Source organism: Pieris napi, chromosome Z, assembly GCF_905475465.1.
Source record: "Pieris napi chromosome Z, ilPieNapi1.2, whole genome shotgun sequence".
NCBI lineage: Eukaryota > Metazoa > Arthropoda > Insecta > Lepidoptera > Pieridae > Pieris > Pieris napi.
In genome coordinates this window covers 4,011,524-4,027,337 of record NC_062259.1, presented here as the reverse complement: position 1 = coordinate 4,027,337, position 15,814 = coordinate 4,011,524, and the positions used below count along the sequence as shown (strand labels likewise).

At 35.5% G+C, this 15,814-nt stretch overlaps 1 protein-coding gene across 16 annotated transcripts in view; it reads left to right on the top strand.

The window, feature by feature from the left end:
* The window catches only part of LOC125062155, a 38,657-nt gene that overhangs the window by 20,586 nt on the left and 2,257 nt on the right, over positions 1 to 15,814 (top strand). For 5 of the 16 annotated variants that reach the window (XM_047667825.1, XM_047667818.1, XM_047667823.1 and 2 more), the window contains 12 exons: positions 110 to 178; positions 3,361 to 3,419; positions 3,535 to 3,600; positions 5,814 to 5,909; positions 6,590 to 6,735; positions 7,467 to 7,555; positions 8,275 to 10,419; positions 10,687 to 10,716; positions 12,340 to 12,582; positions 13,407 to 13,476; positions 14,423 to 14,494; positions 15,172 to 15,271. In XM_047667825.1, coding sequence (XP_047523781.1) covers positions 110 to 178; positions 3,361 to 3,419; positions 3,535 to 3,600; positions 5,814 to 5,909; positions 6,590 to 6,735; positions 7,467 to 7,555; positions 8,275 to 10,419; positions 10,687 to 10,716; positions 12,340 to 12,582; positions 13,407 to 13,476; positions 14,423 to 14,494; positions 15,172 to 15,271 — 3,185 coding nt within the window. Of the gene's footprint in view, positions 1 to 109; positions 179 to 3,360; positions 3,420 to 3,534; positions 3,601 to 5,813; positions 5,910 to 6,589; positions 6,736 to 7,466; positions 7,556 to 8,274; positions 10,420 to 10,686; positions 10,794 to 12,339; positions 12,583 to 13,406; positions 13,477 to 14,422; positions 14,495 to 15,171; positions 15,272 to 15,814 lie in introns of those variants that run through there. The other 11 variants (XM_047667817.1, XM_047667819.1, XM_047667822.1 and 8 more) reach the window with 11 other exon arrangements.

The window sequence follows — 15,814 nt, the reverse complement described above, 5'->3', positions numbered from 1 at the left end:
TCAATTATTTTTATACACTTTTACTACTTTCTCAGAAATTCGCATGCATAGTTTTTTTTTAATTAATAAATTTTCTAAAACCTAAAGCTGTGTAAACTTTGAATTTCAGGTAAAATCTCTGATGGCGAAATTTTTGGATAGGCCGGTCCCCCCGGTGCAAGTTCTTCAAGAGAATCCGGTGAGCTACTAAGTTTTAATTTTCGAGCTTGATTTTTTTAAAGTTATTGTGAGGAAGCAATAGCGCTTGTCTGGTTTTACTTTATTCATTTTTAAAAGGCTAGAAACGCAATCGCCAGCCTTCTGGCATTGAGAGTGTCCATCACTCATCAGATGAGCCTCTTGAGGGTTTGCACTCAGTTCTCTAAAAAAAAATTTAGGTCGTGATGTTTTGCTCTAAGGCATCAGTAAGTAATAGTACGAGATCCCGCTGCAGGATTGGTGCGCTCATCGACTATTTGTTTAAAACCAAATTTTTATGTTTATTTATAATTAAGAGAATATATATTTACTAGGGTGCCTATCAAAATTTGGCCGCCATTATTTTTAATTAAATTATTTTTAATTGATTTTTGGTAAAAAATTGCGTTCATTTATTATTTAAATAAAATAACGTCTACATCACGGTAATTAATATGAAGATTCTAAAAAATCACGGGTGCCGTTGCGCACATGGCCGCACCTCTTTGCAGCCAGGTGTAAACAGGTATGATTTCGATAAATTTATACGTTTATAACCTATTTTTATTAATTATATGTCAAATTGAAGCTAATTTTTTTCTATTAATTATCACATAAAGATGCTTAGTTAAATCTGGCCGCAAATAAGGGCTACTGGCTGTTAAAGATAATAAATATTTAAGGTAGAGTGAAAGAGAGTTAGCGCGTAACATCATTTGTCAGACGAGGACAGCGATTGTCGGCTGTGCGACGCTTTTAAGCCATTGCGCATGCGTCGAACGTTAGTGTTCTCAACTACCGGGGAGTAATAGAGACGACTTATAATAAATACTCCAAAAAATAAGTAATTTTTTTCATAATGACAAATTTAAAAATTGCAACAAAAAATTAATATTGATTTGATATATCGACGGTCTAGTTAGCAATTTGTCTAACTCCTTATTTTTTAGAGGGTGATTTTTTTAACATTTTGATGAAGACATAATCCAATTACAAATTATTTGAATGATTCAAACTTAAAAATTATATCTCTATTAGATATTAATGATATTAAATGGTTTTTTAAAATGATAATAAATTTTGAAGTCATTGTTTTTTTCGTACAAATAAAAGATTCTCTAAAATGGAGTTAGATAATTTGCTAATTAGAACGTCGATATTTAATATTAATTTAAAAAATAAAAAAATAAAACCAAGGTGACTTAAGTAAAAGAAAATTTTATTGCGAAAGTATTATTAAAAAAATTTATTAGATTTTATTCAAGTAATTAATTGTCTATTACATATTAATTAAACATTTAATCAAATTAAAAAATTAATCTTATAACTCTTATATTTCCGTAACTCTTATTTAAAAATCTGAATCATCGGAGCTTTCTGTTGTACTATCATCGGAGCTATCACTTTCATCGCTACAAATATCAGAAACGTCGTTATCGGAAGCTTTGTTCGTGGATTCACATAGCACACTATTAACTTGCGTTGGAGTTGAGTCTCCCAGGAACCATGTTGGTTTTAAAAAAACATCTAGTACCAGCCAGCCATTCTGGGCTGAATTTGTTGCAATTTTTAAATTTGTCATTTTGAAAAAAAATTACATATTTTTTGGAGTATTTATTATAAGTCGTCGCTATTACTCCCCGGTGGTTGAGAACACTAACGTTCGACGCATGCGCAATGGCTTAAAAGCGTCGCACAGCCGACAATCGCTGTCCTCGTCTGACAAATGATGTTACGCGCTAACTCTCTTTCACTCTACCTTAAATATTTATTATCTTTAACAGCCAGTAGCCCTTATTTGCGGCCAGATTTAATTAAGCAACTTTATATGATAATTAATAGAAAAAAATTAGCTTCAATTTGACATATAATTAATAAAAATAGGTTATAAACGTATAAATTTATCGAAATCATACCTGTTTACACCTGGCTGCAAAGAGGTGCGGCCATGTGCGCAACGGCACCCGTGATTTTTTAGAATCTTCATATTAATTAACGTGATGTAGACGTTATTTTATTTAAATAATAAATGAACGCAATTTTTTACCAAAAATCAATTAAAAATAATTTAATTAAAAATAATGGCGGCCAAATTTTGATAGGCACCCTAGTAAATATATATTCTCTTAATTATAAATAAACATAAAAATTTGGTTTTAAACAAATAGTCGATGAGCGCACCAATCCTGCAGCGGGATCTTAGACCATAAGAGCTGATTTACACAGGGTCAGTAACTGACTACAAATTCGAGGCAAGTCAGTGCTGACCCGAAAAAAACCCTGTGTAAACTGATTTGAAGTCAGTACAGTGGCTTGAAGTCAGCGCTGACTTGAATATTCGGACACGAATATTTTAAAGTCAGTTGGCGCTCCCCGCCACCCGCGCACCCCCACGCCAGCCAAATAAACCCCGTGTAAACAGACAAGTCAGTGCGTGGTTAGTCACTGCCGCTGCGTTGTAGAGTGACCACGTTTTTTTCGCTGGCGATAAAAATGAAGCTTAGCGAAGACGAAACCTTAAAATTGGTGCAATATGGCGAAAACGAGTGCCTTTGGGATATTAAATCCCTAAATTACCGCAATAAAGAAATGCGGTCAACAGCGTTGCAAAATATGGCTCAACAAATGCAAATCGAAGGGCTCACTTCTACTGAAGTAAAAAATAAAATTAAAGTCATAGGGGCTACATATTATTTAGAGCTCGACAAGATACAAAAATCCACCAGATCTGGCGCTAGTGGGAACGTATATGTCCCAAAAGTCAAGTGGTTTCAAGAACTGGACGGCTTTATAAAAAATGCTATTGTAAATAGATTAATAAATTTTTCAACAAATAATTAAATCGTCGTTTCAGTTGTTTTCGCGAATTCATTTTTCCCACTGACTTCACAAACGTGTGCTCATCGTGAGAAACGCACCACTACTACTTACTTCATGTAAACAGTTAAAGTCAGTCGCGGCGTCGACATTGGCGCTGCGACTGACTTGTCTACTGACCCTGTGTAAATCAGCCATTAGACACAATAATTTGAAGTCAGTGAAATATGGCCTTTACGAAAAAGTTTTAGACGATCACAAAAATACTATACTAGGATATTATATAAATTACTATATAAGGAACATTTGGCGTTTCGAAAATTTAGATTTTTCTTACCGAGTATTTAATTATCTGAATTATTACAGGGCATATCGAAGGGTGGACAGCGTCATGTAGACCGAAGTCCAGCTATTGTTCAACCTGGGTAATGTTACTTTTATATTAGCGAGGCGTAAATAGTGTCTTGAATCGTGAATGAATTTGGTCTTTGACTTGATAGTGTAAATTTTATTTATGTATACGAGTGTATTATGTTTTAGTAATGCTTATTCAACCCAACCCACTGAGGCAGTAGATAGCCCTAGTCAGGATGTGGCCACCATTCCGTAAGTATATATATTAGGTTGATGGTAATATATATTTAACCGTATTTTACTAACAGATTTCGGACATGGTCTGTTGTGAGTGTAAGGGTGCCTTTTGGACATTTTAGTGAGTTTTTAATCAAACAATGTTATTATTCTCCTATTAAATAGTTTGTCACTTATGGGTGCCTTTCCTAAAAAGAATCATGAACCAAAACTGCCTTTTGATTCTGTATGTAAGAAAAAGACGTGTGACGTGACGCATAAAAAATAAATTATAAAAAAGCTATATACATAGTTCCTTTTTAAGTATACCTACATGTTATAACTAATAATAAACTAGCAACTCTTTTGATAGCCGGTAAAATTAGGTCAAAAAACAAGAGCAAAGCTACCAGAATTGCCATCAAGCTTAATGGTAGGGGAGCCCACGATGCTAAATGGGGATTTACTCGAGCGTTGTAGAGACCTATTGGGATGCAAAGCTTAGATAAAAAGAAGAAAAAAATGTTATATGATAAATTCCTTTTCATCGGTGGGGGAAGCGGCTATAGATAGTTAAATATGTAAAAAAAAACTGTTGCATGGACATCCTCGAGCGCGTCAGATATTGATAGCATCTATGCCCTACGTATTTTTAATAATGTACGTATGTTAATCTGATCGTTTGCATGATGCGGGTGGTTGTATTTAAGGGTTGAAAATTAAAAAAAAAAAAAATTATCGAGCGCATCAGATTTTCTAAGGGAGTGTTAAGTGCACCAAAAAAAAGCTCTCATTCACTAATCTGACGATTTCGATGGGACGCAAACCCACAGCCATTTTCTTAATTTGCAAAAAAAAATCGCAATTTTGAAATACTCAAGCGCGTCAGATTAAGATATATGTGGTTCATCTTTATGTTCTAAACGTACTGTCTCATAATCTGACGATTATCTAGAGGGATTCGCCTGATCTGCCAAAAAAAAAAATAGAAAAACGGTTCACCTAAAGGGCCATCCCTGCAACTTCCCGCTAATTCCATTCCTGGGCGCTTAAAATTGATATTTTGAGCTCGCTGAGTTCAAAGAAATAACATTTCTATGCATTTGAGCTCTCCCAGCTCGAAAGTCTGATAGAAGTTTCATAGAACACTATTTTTGGAATTTTCAAACCGCAATAACTTTTGAATGGATCAAGCAATTTTCACGCGGTTGGCGGCATTCGACGCAGTTTTATCATCCTCATAAATAATTTTGCAATTTTAATTGATCGAACCACAAATTTCGGAGTAATCCCGAAAAAACACTTTTTCGGGTTTCTTTCGTGTACGATATCTCTCGAACGAATCAACCGCTTTTGACCAGCTTGGTGGCGATCGACGTGGTTTTTCAAGCTCAAAGGCGGATTAGTTTTTGAAGTTGATCGATAAAGAAACCGCTTTTAAAAAAAATATTTCTTATTTTTTTAAGATTTTTCAAAATTTCTCAAAATCTATCGGTCCGAATCGGTTCAAATTCACAGGAAATGTAATTTTGAGGGAAATATTTAGAACGCCGTTTAGTAGATTCCGATCGGTTTAAGGAAATGTAGGCATCACGCAGCTGCACGCATTTAACTTTATCGACGAATTTTTGTTATTTCGGCTTGCGGAAATCGTCAGATTATATATTTTTCATTATTCTTGAATTATTTCCTTCAAAATAAAAAAAAAATTAGCTACGCTCGAGAATGTCGAGATGACGTTTTTTTTTTACAACTTTGTTGCCCTCCCCTTTTTTTCCGTCACTCTCAAATTGTCAGATTAGTGGAATATACACTTTTTAGGATGTAATTAACTCACCCTACCTTAATCTGACGCGCTCGGGAATTTCTGATGGTCAATTTTTTTTTACTAAACTGATCCTGTCTCCTTCACGTGCGGCCTTATATATGGGCCTCATATTTTGTGGAGGTACTTAACCGGGTACAAGGTATCCCCCTATATATTAATCTGCCGCGCTTTAGTAAATCCCGAAATCCCCTCTTGGGCTCCCCTACCATAAACTGAGTAAACCTATTCAAAACACAATTAAAAACAACTTTTCAAAATTCCCCATCAACTCGAGGCCAATGGTAAAAAAAATGGGTTTTTCTTTAAAGCTGCAAGTTTTATCGTAAAATTACCTCAGACAAAAACAGTAGATCATAAAATTATCTATAAATAGGTATCAATATTTTTTTTTCCTAAAACACAAGGATGTTTTATGTTTTAGTAATCCCTCATCAACCCCCACGTCCACTGAGGCAGTCGAAAGGAGTATTCATGGGCTTGAAGATAGCCCAACGAACCAGGACTTGCCTAGCATTTCGTAAGTTTAGCATACTAAGTTGATGTTAATATATGTTAGGGGGCGTCCATAAATTACGTGAGGTGTTTTTTAAAATTTTCTGTTACTCCCTCCCCCCCTGGTGAGAAGTTGTGAGATTTTATTCAACCCCCTCCCCCAACCCCCAATCTCACGTGAGATTTTTCAAAACGTGGGTTTCTTACGTAAACGCGTTGGATTGTTATTAATAATAATAATAATAATTCTTTCGAAAAAAAGTCTTCGTGCTCTTATTTACGACTAAAACAAAATAAGTGAAATGTTGAGCGTTTAGGTATGGAGTTAGTGGGAAGTTGCAGAGATGGCCTTTAGGGTCAACTTTTTTATCAATAAAAAAAAAATTGCGTGATATTTGCCGAGACCCCCCCTCTCACCAACGTAAGATTAAATGAGATTTGACTCGACCTTAAACACCTCACGTAATTTATGGACGCCCAATATATATATTTAGGTATTTCTTGACAATAAATTTTAAATGGACCTTACAAAGGTGAGCTTCCCCACTTCTAGATGTGTGCCGTTTGGTGATTTTTTTAAATAACATTGAATGTTTATTCCCTGGCCCTAGTTCTTATTATCCTAAAGAGAACTAAGAACTAAATCTATTTATTCTGTTAATGTTTTTGAAACGCGTGTGCTTTAAAACTGTGTTTTTTTTTCAGAACAATAAACGAATCAAATACATCTAGGTGTTATCCCGTATATAATGATAGTGATGACTACCAAATGGACGACGATATGCTGAATTATCTTAGTGATGTTTTTGAATCTGCGCCAATAAATATGCCGAGTACCTCTGCGTATGATGGTATGTCTTTAATTGAGCCTTTTAAATCACTTTCAAAAATCTTTATCATGAATTAAAATATTATATAAAATATTTTAATTCATAAACATGTTGTCTTTGTCCAATAATTACCAAATGAAAATAACTATCTGTCATCAAGATTTTTGTAAATATTCTATTGTGTATTAAAGCAATATTTCGAAATATGGAAATTAACTGGTAAAAATAGAAATTTCTTAAAAATCGCCGTTTCTGTCTGACCGTCAGAACGCTAAGCCTTAAAAGTATCGAGCTTTTTGTACAGTTTTCTCCAATAGATCATTATATTGTATCAGTGTTGCGTTAGTGAAATGGTTTTATGTAAATAGATTGAAATATTGTTGAAAAGGTCGCAAATAATATAAGCCAAAATACACAATTTATTTCTATGTTCTTTTTTGATACTAAAGCGGGCCATAGACGGACCGCATGTTGCAGTCAAGACCGACTGCAACATGCGGTTTGCTCAGGAACTGCTCGAGCGGTCCGTGTATTGCGAATATAAATTTAGTATGGAAACTGCAGATCGCCGTGCGGCGACCGCATGTCGCGTGTCTTGACTGCAACATGCGGTCCGTCTATGGCCCGCTTAACTTGTAAGTTTATACGTTAGTATCAAAACGGTCAATCAAGTTTTATCAAAGTTAAATTTGGCTTGGAGTGGTATTCTCAGTAAACATTGAACATACATTATTCGTTTTTATTTTGTCTAGGTTCAGCATCTAGTTTGGAAACGGCCTCAAATCGGCAACAGACAAGGAAAAAACGACCACACAAAAAGATCGCTTCATCCAGCAGCGAGGTACTTCGATGCAGCATCTGCTAATCTTTGGCAATAGGGAGGTGCGATATGCCAAGCCATCGCCTTACACGAAATATACGCTTTACAGCAGAATATGAAAAATATTTCGTAAAGGTCCAATTTAACCACTGTTGTAGGGTTTTCGCTCCTAATATGCTTTGAGTTTTGCAATTGTATAATATGCATGTACCGTGTTAAAGGCGACGGCAATTGGCTAAGTGACCCACACTAACTGGTTTGTTGATGTTGTGTTCATATTACCAATTTTGACCCATTTTCCGTACTCTTAAATTAATAAAAACTATTTTAACAAAAAGGAACCCAAATAAGCTTTTTGTTGCTCTGACAGCAGCAGGATTTTCAGTGTTTTTTCAATGTATTAAGAGTATTTCATGCCTGTTGGTGTTTACTTAAATGTGTTTGTTTTTTGTTCATGATTTTAATAGTTAAAATAATTCGCCAAGTGTTAGTGTGGAAACATCGCATCTTCCTTCCAGGAGTATGGCAGGAGGAAATAATTACGTCTAAGCTATTAGAAGTAATCATTTTCTCTGTCCTAAATAATACTAATATATTAACCACTTTGACTAAAAAAAACTAAACTTGGAAATTCTTTTATTTGTGTCAAGTTTAGTTTTTTTTTTATTTCATCCAAGAAATTGTAATTCGATAATTAAGGCTTATACAATTTATTTGAATAATCTTAATCTTTAATATAGATGGAGTCTGACGAAGAGGACAGTGATTCTAGTGATGACGACGAAAAGTCATCAGGCACTGAAGTTTCAACTGATAGTGAATTTGCTTGTGAAGACATCGGCGTCAATATTCCACCTCCTGCAATACTAGTCACTGAAGCTCCTCCACACATTTCACCTCCTCAAGATTATCCACTAAATCGAACGAAATCTGCAGGTGGCTTAGCTACTAAACGAGCTCTTGAGCTCAAACGTAAATATTTATTAGGAGAATCTAGTCCACCTGCCGTCAGAAAGTCAGAATCCACTTCCCAATTAGACTCGAAACTCGAAGCGTTCCGAATAAACATCACGGAGTTCCAAAAAATGCTACATCCTGCAACACCTACACCTCAAACAGGCACACCCATCCTCTCCTACCAATTTACTTTTGAAGAGAAAAAGCCACCGCCTGATATCCCTGACATCATTAAGAATATATGCAACCATGTCCCAGTTGACTTACTTACTAAAGGAGATTCTATACTCGATTGGAAGAAACCATTTAGAAACGAGAGAGATCCAGATTTGGAAACGGACTCTCTGTCGGATGAGTCATCTACTTCTGATACTGAGCCCAACCGATCTGTACCGAGACTCGAAGTACACAATGAAGGTGGAGAATTGATACAATTAAATAGTTTAATTCTATTAAATAATGCAGTAGAAGATAAAATGTATTCACGAACGACGACGGAAGAAGCTCCAGCTCTACTTGCAGAAGAATCAGAATCGTCCGAGTCTTGTAAAGATGCAACAACACTTGCTCTTACAGAAACTGAAGTATCGGATTGGGCAACTGAAATTGTTGTTATAGATGACTGCGGCCCAGATGAAAATGGTGTGAGGAAACGAAACAAAAACCCCAGAACTTTAAGTGGTCCAAAACTGATACAGGGCTCTAAAAATGTAGAAACCATACCGTCACACGTTTGTGGGCGGGACGGCTCTGAGTCCGAACTAGTCGTCTATTCGAACGCACCTGAATACTTTGAATTTGCCGACGAAGGTGATCAGGATCCTACCATAGAATCGACATCAACACCTTGTAATGAAGGTTACATGGAACTGGTTGATGATGAATACGATCCCTACTCGGCGTCAAGGGATCGCTCTATAAATTTTATAGAGAGAGTCTGCTCTGACACCACAATCAAACCTGACACGCACGATACTCTCAAATTTGCCTCAAACTTTTCAGAATCACTAGAATTCATCGATAGTTCAGAATCCAAATCGGGAAACTTACATAATACAAAAATAGCATCGGAACCATTTTCCTTTTATGAGAAAATCCCGAGATTAAATGAAAGTAACGATTCTTGCAGTTCGTCCTGTGCATTGAAAAATGTTGAGAATAGTATTATAATCGAGGCTGTAAATGACTTGAAAGTACAAAAGAAGAAAGAATCGCTAACGGAAATGTCTCCACCATTATTAAGTATGACTGACAAAAACGGGGTCGTAGCAAGTTATAGTAGTACCAAAAATGGCAACTCTTTAGATGATGTATCGCCACCGTTACTCTCTGACAGTATTAGCCATTCTCGTAGCTTAACTAAGGTAAACTACGAGACTAAGCCAATACCTGGAGAGAAATTTAAAAATATACGCAATTATTCGCCAGCAATTTGTCGATCAGCCAGCGAAAATTTAGGTGGACCTCGAACTAAAAAAACGACCTCAAGTGACAGTAATTGGTCGATACCTTTAAATTATAAGATTCCTAGAGCTAGGGACAGCCCTTATCAATTGCAGTCACAATTAACGAAAGTAGAAGAGTTAAAGCGGCAAAGAGAAGAACAAACTGAAGTGGTAAGAAGACTGGTCCTACAGCGATTGGGTGGAGCGAAACTCGTCAAGAAATCCACCGCAAGAAGTAGAAGTAGAGTCCTACCATCAACTATGACTCCGCCCCCGGTACCTCCGCCGCCCATCTTACCAGCGCCCTTGCTGCCCGACATCTTTCCAGAAGTTCCTCCACGACCGACATCACAGCCCCGACTGTCCTTATCGATGCAATCTTCCCTCTCAGACCCAGAATTAAATAGAGAACAACGCTCCAGCAAGGGTTTCCTTAAGAGTATATCTAATTATTTCAACAAGCATCTTGGACCTAAGCACAAGGTAAAGAAAATTTTAATTTATAGATTTCAAGCACAAAACATCAGCACCCACCCACTCATTAAATTCATTGATTTTATACTAAACAAGTTGGGAATACAATGTAAATAAACGACAGTTTAACATAGTTTAAAAAGAGGTGGTGTGAACAATAACTACTCCGACCGTGTCCAATTTTGGCAACAAAATTGAATTTGTGTATTTTTTATTGGCACCGTTTAAAAAGGTCACTAAGGACACGGTTTAACTAACAGTAGTTAAAATTTTCAGTGTGAATCGGAGCCGGACCTGACGACGCACGTAAGCAAAGCATATCAAATATAATATCGTGAGTCGCATGCTGTGTTCATCTCTTTCGCACCAACCATTGGTCAATTGTACGTTGTCTTGTCTCGCTCAGTCACACAGCTTCGCTTTTCTAGATTTCATCTTCATATTATGTGCTTGCTGGACTTGTCAAGTTAGTTTCCACGCGTTCAGCATTGAAGTTCGAAAATATTTGGAAGATAAATTATAAATTTGCAATATTATTATTATTGCAAATATTAGGTGGATACTTGCTATTTTTTATTTTGCATGACGAAATTACGCATAGTCCACTTGCGACTGAGTTCTTCAAATATTTTATTAAGAGAGAAACCAGACGCTTTGTGTAATTTAACTTCTAGTTAGTGTAACTTCCTTACTAACATTTTAATCTAGTGATTACTTTAGTGCTTATTATTGTACCGTTTAGGAATTTACCACATCTTACTTGATTTTTTTAAAGCATGTTTTTCTCTGAAATTCTTCTTTCGAATATAAATTGTTTCGTACGAAAATAAAAGTACAAATGAATTTCGCTTAGAATGACCTTCTTGACCAGATATAATGACGAATTTGTTATATTATTTCATTGCAGTGCCTTCCTGGGCCTCAAATTTCGGCGATTCCCTTCAATTTCCTATGTAGTGTGTTTGTTATGTAGTTTGCTACAGGGTGCCTAATCTATACTAATATTATAGAGTTGAAGTATTGGATATAACGCTAATCTCAGGTTTGATTTAAAGAATCTTTCCATTTATCTAGGAAGGCTATACATCACGCTACTACCAATACGAGAGGAGCGTAAATGTTGCAAGAACGGGAAAAATATATTTTGGGTATATGCCAATGCAACAGGCTTATAAAACATCGCGTATAAAATATATTTTTGTGTACTTGTATGATATCGGACACACACTTGCCTACTTGTGAGGCAATATTTAATGCGGACGGCTAACTGGGTCTGTTGCACGACTCCCGGTACATATGCGCTAGCTGCGCTTATGTAGGTACCTGGTACCTTCGTATATGTTATTAGACACTTCGTATTGGTAAGGGTTCCTCAAATAGATCACTTGAAGCAGGGTGTTTTAGTGCGCAATAAAGAGTTGTAGAGATAGTATAAAAATCATTTATAATATATTTCGTACAAGGATATTTTTACAGTGACATCGATAAATAAATAAAGAAGAAAAGACATTTCAATAAAAAACTAAGACATTTATATATAGCTTACAACATTTTTACTTTAACAACAACAAGCATCCACGACCAAACCTATTCACCCCGTCAACCCATGTTCGAGACATAATGCAATATTTCCTTCCACATACAAGGGGTCAAATCTTCAATTTGATTTTTGTCGTGTTTGAGATATTATCAAACACATGCGCTAATCGCATTTCTTAAATCCCTTTTTAGTGATTTCTTGTGATTGATTGCGAGTACACTATATACACATATATATTTATTATTATTCCTCTTTTTTCATGAATACTATCATTCGATATAAATACCCCTTGCTGATGTACTGTGTAATGTACAACTTTTTAATAATAAAAAATTAAATATGTTCAAAATTGTCACAACGTCATATTGAGCGATTTATTGTCTTCTCAGCCCGCTCGGCCTAATGAGAGAGCAAACTCAAGTCGACACACGTGGTACCAGCCCACGGCAACCACACCTCAATCTACGCCTCGTCCAACAGTGAGCGCGTCCAACGCGAGTCCTCTGCGGGAGAATACAGTGATAAGTCCAAATTTTCGACGGGATCGAAGTTCTGGAACCCGCATAGACACAGTAAACCAGCAGGTTGATCAACAATATATGTCTTCAGAACGAGATAGGCCTGAATCAGACGTAAGCTTTAATAATTAACAAACAAACAAACCCTTTATTTCACAGGGCCTGAGAATGTTAATGAAAGTATATAGTTTAGCAATCCCCTGGAAGGGCAAAAGCGCTAAGCTATTCCATCATCATCAAATGGAAGTGTTGGTTCGCCGGTTTACTGTCTATATATAGTATTTATGATAATGATGGATTCGTTACCTAATGAAATGAGAATTGGAAAACTTAAACATTTATTAACACGCCCACAAAAAAATACAAATAAATATCATTTATTTCTTTTACAAAAAATACACACATACTATCCGTTAATTTGGACTATTTTTTTTAAACTTAAAGAATAAAGGTCTCCTCCACAAGGCTCCATCTCTCTTTCTTTTCCCTGGTGGGCCTTTACACCATATATTACTCTTTTTGTCCACCTATCCTTCGTTCTTATCTTCGCCTTTAGTTTTAGATTTAATACGTTCCATTCGTCATTGACAGGTTGTTTTATTGTGTATATTCAATATATATGTATGCCAATATAAGCGCGTCATAGACTTATTATCTGCCTTTAGAAGTAATACACTTCTTTGGATCCCCAGACTTTGTTGCATGCTAGCTTAGTTTGTCTATCGACATTGTGCCGTTGTTTTTTATTTTTTTTATTTATTTATGAATAAATGTATTGTAATTCTTTGGAGTATCTATTTATTAGGACAGGATCTCTTTTATACATGCAGCGCAAGCTCGCATTGTTAATTCCTCACTTAGTATGCTTGCAGTAGACAGTGAGGATATTTATTGCTGCCCAAAACACAAAAATTTAATAAAATATATATATATTATAGGTGTTGGAGATGCCTCTGCCCGCACCTACGTCAGCAGCAGCTACGACTGCTGGAAACATACGTGATAAAGGTAAACTAACAAGATAACAAAAAAAAAATATTTTTGCATTATCATTCATTGCTTACGTGATTAATATATTTTTAATTTTCATAACTCAATTCATTTGTAATGGATTTAATTATGAAAATAAAATGACAGATGATTAAAGTGGTCCAATTTCAAACTCTTGCCCTGAGGTGCGTCGCCGGGAAAAGGGATGAGATTCAGAAACGAGACTATGACTCGAATGTCAAAATCTATGTCTTAGTACTATAATAAATAATATATAAATAATAATAAATATTGGCATTCAGAGAGGTTCGAAGTCTAACTTAAAACTTAAAGCAAGATTAAGCTACGAATCTGGCTCTGACAGTATGGACAATGATGATTAATAATATCACAAAAAAAACTTTAAAATACTTCTCTACGCCATATATTAACATGTTTGTTTTATTTTTTCACATTAATTAAATAATATGTATTAAAAACTTTTAAAAAAACGATAAAAATTGAGCAACAGCCAGCTTTATCGCTAAGTGATCCCTTACATGCAACCGTAATTAAATAAAAAAGCTTTTGCAACAACATTACATTTTTATCGCCATTCACGGAGTAGTAAAAAAGTTTTCACTGTAATCGTACCAAAAGCCATAGAAGCCAGACTGCGAAGTTTGACAAGAACGATGTTTCTGAATACGGTTACGTAAACTTTGATTGGCCGCGACTCGGCTTACGACCGTCTCACAGTTATGTCTCTGAATCTCAGCCTAAGCTAATGTCACAACCTAAAGCTTAAGTATGACTCCTGCGCGTCAAAAACGTATTTGATTATAACGTACGGTCAGATCGGGCCAATCCTCTGAATATTACCTATAAGATTCAGGCCTTTCCCAATCTTCATATGATTGGTGCGCGTTGATCGAATATTTGTCGATTATATCACCACTATTACTATTTCATACGCATTCCCCAGTAGCTCGCGAGCAACGTGAAAAATCAATATGGATAAGGAGGGCAAGACGATTAGAAAGGATTTCGATACGTGGTAAGCATAGTATCCACTTCATTATCTGTCAACTTATATTAGCTTTATATCACACTCATTCTTCATATTTTTTGTGCTTGTACTGACTATAATATATTCCGATTGCGGACTCGTACTTATTAAGTAGTCCCCAATTGAAATATCTAAGTGTTAAGCTAACGCATACTGCGAAATTTGACCTCACTGTGAAACGGCATCCAATATAGAATTTTAGTAGCGGTATATTAGAAGAGTACAAAACGACTCATGATTGACTCATCATAATAATGATAACAGTTAACGAAACCCGAAGCCAATAAGCATTTGAGAGAGTAGCTTTTTAGCTAGCTTAACTAGCTCTGAAAATTTTACATGATATGAACATATTAAATATTTAACCGACTTCATAATGAGCGTGCTACGTATGCTCAACAACCCTTGGTAACGCGCGTATGGAGTATAGATTTCCTCGGTTTATATTATGTTTTATAGTTTGTCCGATACACAACTACACTTTTGCAGTTTCTCATTTGTAAATTTTGTACTATACCGAAAACAAAGTAAATTATAGCGAGGATTTCTAATATTGATTCTTAAAAAATATCGCTTGTATTGTACTCACCGAAGCGATAATAGAACACATACTATACCATCTGTGACAAGGAACGCATTTTAACGTTTGAATGTAAATGTTTCAGAGAATGAAAATCAAGACCACATCGTGGCTCAGATATTAGATATACGGGCTACGGAAGAGTCCAGGAGGTCAATGGAAGAAGCACAAAGAACGATGGAAAGGTATATTATATTTATACCTTAATGTTACAGTTACAAAGAAAGCTACAAATTCTTAACCCGTAAGCATTATTTCCTTCGTCATATACCAGTTAGGCCTAAATTGTTTGTCCAATGTAATCTAATATTTTATTCTCGTGTCGTGGTGTTTGAAATTGTTCATGAAATTTTGTATGCATATTGGGTATGTCTGAGAATCGGACAACGTCTATTTATCATCCCCCTAAATGTTAAGGGTAGTCTACCCCTAAATTATTATTTTTTAAATTATTTGATTATGATACAGCATTAAAAAATACATACAACCCCTAATTTCACCCCTCTACGTTCAACCCCTATTTTTTAAAATAAATGATATACATGGCAAAACGACGATTGCCGGATCATCTAGTATTATATAATGTTGTATAATGTAATAAAATATTTTTGTTTCTTTTTTTCTATATCACTGATAATGTAGTCCATTGTTGCTATACGCTAGTTTACGTTCCATTTACTTACTGATAAGAGGACTATTCAACATAAAGGTATTTTTGTTCCTAACCA